A 3861-nucleotide genomic window follows, 5' to 3' on the forward strand; every position below is an offset into this window, starting at 1 on the left:
TTACAAAATGGGAGGCAGATCTATCAGTCAGCTGGGACCATAATTTCTGGTCTCAGATATGTTTAAAAACCTTTGAACTGATTAGAAATCCCAGTTTACAATTAATACAATACAAAATCCTGCATAGAGTGCACTACACAGGTCATCGGATGTTCAGGATGGGTTTTACAGCTTCTAACAACTGCTCACACTGTCAAGGCAATACACCTGACAATTATATCCACGCTTTATGGTTCTGTCCACCTGTTCAGAGGTTCTGGTACAGGATTTGTGAAGACTTATCAAAGTGTCTTAAATGTTCCATTCCAGCCTCTCCGTCAGTCTGCTTGTTGGGCGACCTAGATGGTGTCACTACAGAAGGTAACTCAATCCACATGGCTTACACCGCTTTATGCATTGCTAAGAAGACTGTCCTCATGAACTGGAAAAATAAAAATAATCTTAATATCAACCAATATAGAGATCGTTTGTTGGACTATATTAGTCTTGAAACAGCTTCTGCTGCCACATTAGATCAATCTCTCTGGGCTCCTTTGATCAGCTCCATCACCTAGTGTGAGTGGGGGTCACGGTTCTGTCCGGCTTTGGTCTTTGTTGTTGGCGTGGGGGGGGGCCATATGGGCTGGGGGCATCTGGGAGTTCCCTAGGGGTGGGTTTCTTGGGGGGTTCGGCGCTGGGGCTGCGGTCCTGGCCTGGATGGGGTGTTGGTGGCTCTTGGGTGTTGTTTTTCTGGCGGCTGCATGCGGCGCTGCTGGGGAGGCCTGTGCCGGCGGACGTAGGTTGCCGGCCTGGCGGCCGTACTGCTCCGGAGTAGGTCCGGGGGGGCTTGGGGTTCTGGGGCCGCTCTGCCACCGGGCTGGGGTTCCGGCTGGGCCTGGGGGCTTGGGTCCTGGGTGGTGTGCCGCCGGGAGCGTGGGTTGGTGCATGCGCTTGGGCTCGGCCCTGGTGTGGGGGCCTTTGACGCGTCGGTGGATCCGGTGGCCTCTTTAGCTGGTAGGGACGTCATTACCATCTGTCAGTATCCACTCTGCGGGGGGGGACCAATATAGGCGGAGGACGGGCTTAACCTGGGTGTCTATTGCCTTCTGTAGTCTGGGAGTTGTCTGAATGATGGGGTGGGGGTAGTTTTTTCCTCTGCTGTGGGGTCTGGTGGGCCGCCCCGAGCTGCCGTGGGCCCTGGTCTGGATGGGCCTGGGCCCCCTGCCCTGGGCAGATTTGGGGCAACGCGGGTGCCTATGGGGGTCAGCGGGGGAGCTGGCTCCAAAGGGGGGGTACTTTGCCCCCTCCAATGATTTCCTCCCCATCCCTAATGCTTCCCTTCTCCCGCTCCATCACACCAACATACAGGTAGGGTTTTGGGGTGCGGGTGTGTCGCTGGGATGCAGGGGAGGTGGTACTCCTCTGTCTCCTCGTGGCCACCTGCATCCCAATCATACATCACAACTTAGACACTCTCATTACTTACTGTCACATGACACATACATATAGGGCCTTGGGGGTGGGCACACTGAATGGCATCCAGGGGGCGGTCTGTTCATTCAGCCTTCTCTCTGGTGCCGGTGCCCACTTCTCAATTTTAAGTTACACATAGACATTGAGGGCTCTTGGGGAGGGGCCGATTTGACGCAAGCTGGCGGAGGGTGGTTAGTGTCTTGCCCCTCCCCTGTTTTAAAGCACTTTAGAACAACACACACCAACACTACATTTGAGCGGGTGAGGTGAGGCATGGGGTCTTCCTTTTTTTTTTTTTTTTTTCACACCCCTGTTCTCTGTTCTCTGTCCAGGGCTGGGGGCTGTGAGGACGAGTTGGCCATCCGGTCGGGGTCTGGGCTGGTGGTCTTCTCTGCTGCTGCGGGGAACCGGGGTGGTCTTCCTGTCTCCACGCCAGAGTGAAGGGGTTCAGCTCCGGGAGCTGGCGCTGATTGCCCCTCTGGGGGTAGTGGTGCCTGGATCCAGGAGTATAGAGTACAAATGGGGAGTGTGATTGTGGGTACCGTGTCCATTTTTGTGTGTCTACATGTGGGGCGAGTGCGTGAATATTTGTTGTGTGCATGAGGGTGGGAACGTATGCTTGAGTATATGTGTGCCTGTTTGTCTATGTCCATGTGGCAGGTTAGGCCTTAAACTCCATCTCACTCATCATCTCAGGCCCCCCCACCCCACCACCACGCCCTGCCGGTGGAGGACTCGCTCCGGGGCGGGATGCTCGGGTGAGCGCTGGCCCACTCTCGGCGGTCGCTTGGCGGGGCCTGGCCCTCCTGGCTTTGCTGGGCCCTGGCTAGGGGGTGGGGGGCCTTGGATCGCCGGGCCCAGGGGCCGGTCTGCTCTGGTGTGGCCGGCTGCCGGCGGAGCCTGCGGGCTTGCCGCCGCGGCCCCCTGGGACGTCTGCATGGTGGCTGCCGGATGATCCCCCTCCGGGCTCTCCTCTGCCCTTTTCTGGGTGGGGGCCGCGGTTTTCTCTGCGGTGGTTCTCCTGGGACTCTCGTGCCAGGGGGGGCCTCCGGATGTTCGGGGCCCGGGTCTCCCCCATGTCTGCTTCATACCTTGCGGGGCGGGGCTGCGGTTCCCCACACACACTATTAAACATTTACATAGAAGAACCTTATGAACACAAACGCGCTCACACACACAGGTGTGCACACAGGTGTACACACAAGCATTCACATTGGTGTAAAAACAGGTGCTCACAGACACACACTGTCTTGATCTGCTGTCGCTTCAAAACACATTTTGTAATATTAGTTATGTGTGCTGCACAATAACATTTAACATTTAGTATACACTGTGATTCATATAGATGTTGGTTGTTGCTGCAGTTTCTCTGCTGTTGTGTCTTCTGTTGTTTTCTCTTTTTGTCAGCAGGTATGGAAGCAGATTATCTTTTTTTTTTTTTTTTTTTTTTTTTTTTTTTTTCTCTCTCTCTCCTCCTCCTTCTCTTTTTCTTTCCTTCTCTCTCTCTCTCCCCCTCTCTTTCTGTTGACTTTCTCCCCAATTTTTATTTTTTTTTTTTTTTTTTTTCTCCTGTTTTCTCTGTCCCCCGGTCTTGTCTGTCATAGTATGGTTAAATGAAAAGGTATATAAAATTAAATTAATTAATTAATTACATAAAAAAAAAAAAGGCTGTGAATGATGATAACATAGCTACACATACACACTGTCATGTGTTATCTGTGTTACTGACAGGCCGGAAAAGAACTGCTATAATCCTATACCGAGAGGGAAGATAGTGATGGTCAGATAAACTAAAATAAGGAAAGAAAAATGAAAATATCCTAATAGCTTTAGGAAACAAAAGGAAAAGTAAATAACTTGATTTAATTAAATTGGTGACTTAATTAAAATCAGTTTAGCTGAACTGGTACATTCAGGCTAAACAAAGGTTAAAAAAATGAAATAAAATCAAAGAGAGGTAGAACAAAGTCAAAATAAAATGAACACATGAACACACCCAAGTATGTGAGGAGGGCCAACCTAACTGAGTCTAAACAGGTGATAGCACAAACAGGAGGTGAAACCAAGAGAAAGGGGGAGAGAGAGAGAGGAGTGGCTTGAACATTACACTTTACACTCACACATGTCTAAACGTTAGTTGGATGCTAACAGCTAACAGTTGAGGTAAAGGGCTTAACTTATATGCCTGTACGGCTGCTAAAGAGTTAGCTTTGGCTACACTCAGTTCTACTCAGTTTACACAAGGGTCTGTGATGTGTATGCTGTTATCAGATAAAACCGGAAGAGGCTGCTCTCAACTTCCAGGGTCAGACATTGCTAAGAGACCGATGCATGTTCACAACGACGAACAAGCTGAGCAGAACTTGCGCTGCTGTGAAACAGGCATGGGAAACTTACACGCAGTCAGTT

The 3861-nt window shown here is 50.9% G+C and overlaps 1 protein-coding gene across 1 annotated transcript; it reads right to left on the reverse strand.

Annotated features, from left to right (window-relative positions):
- Positions 1-546: 546 nt before the first annotated feature.
- LOC127177513 (basic proline-rich protein-like) lies at positions 547-2541 on the reverse strand. Its single transcript, XM_051129816.1, has 4 exons — positions 2164-2541; positions 1761-1946; positions 1276-1419; positions 547-990 (listed from the first exon to the last, which is right to left on the reverse strand). The coding sequence occupies exons 1-4, from the start codon at positions 2539-2541 to the stop codon at positions 547-549; spliced, it is 1152 nt and encodes a 383-aa protein (XP_050985773.1).
- Positions 2542-3861: the final 1320 nt, after the last annotated feature.

Source organism: Labeo rohita, chromosome 15 (assembly GCF_022985175.1).
Source record: "Labeo rohita strain BAU-BD-2019 chromosome 15, IGBB_LRoh.1.0, whole genome shotgun sequence".
NCBI classification, from domain to species: Eukaryota; Metazoa; Chordata; class Actinopteri; order Cypriniformes; family Cyprinidae; genus Labeo; species Labeo rohita.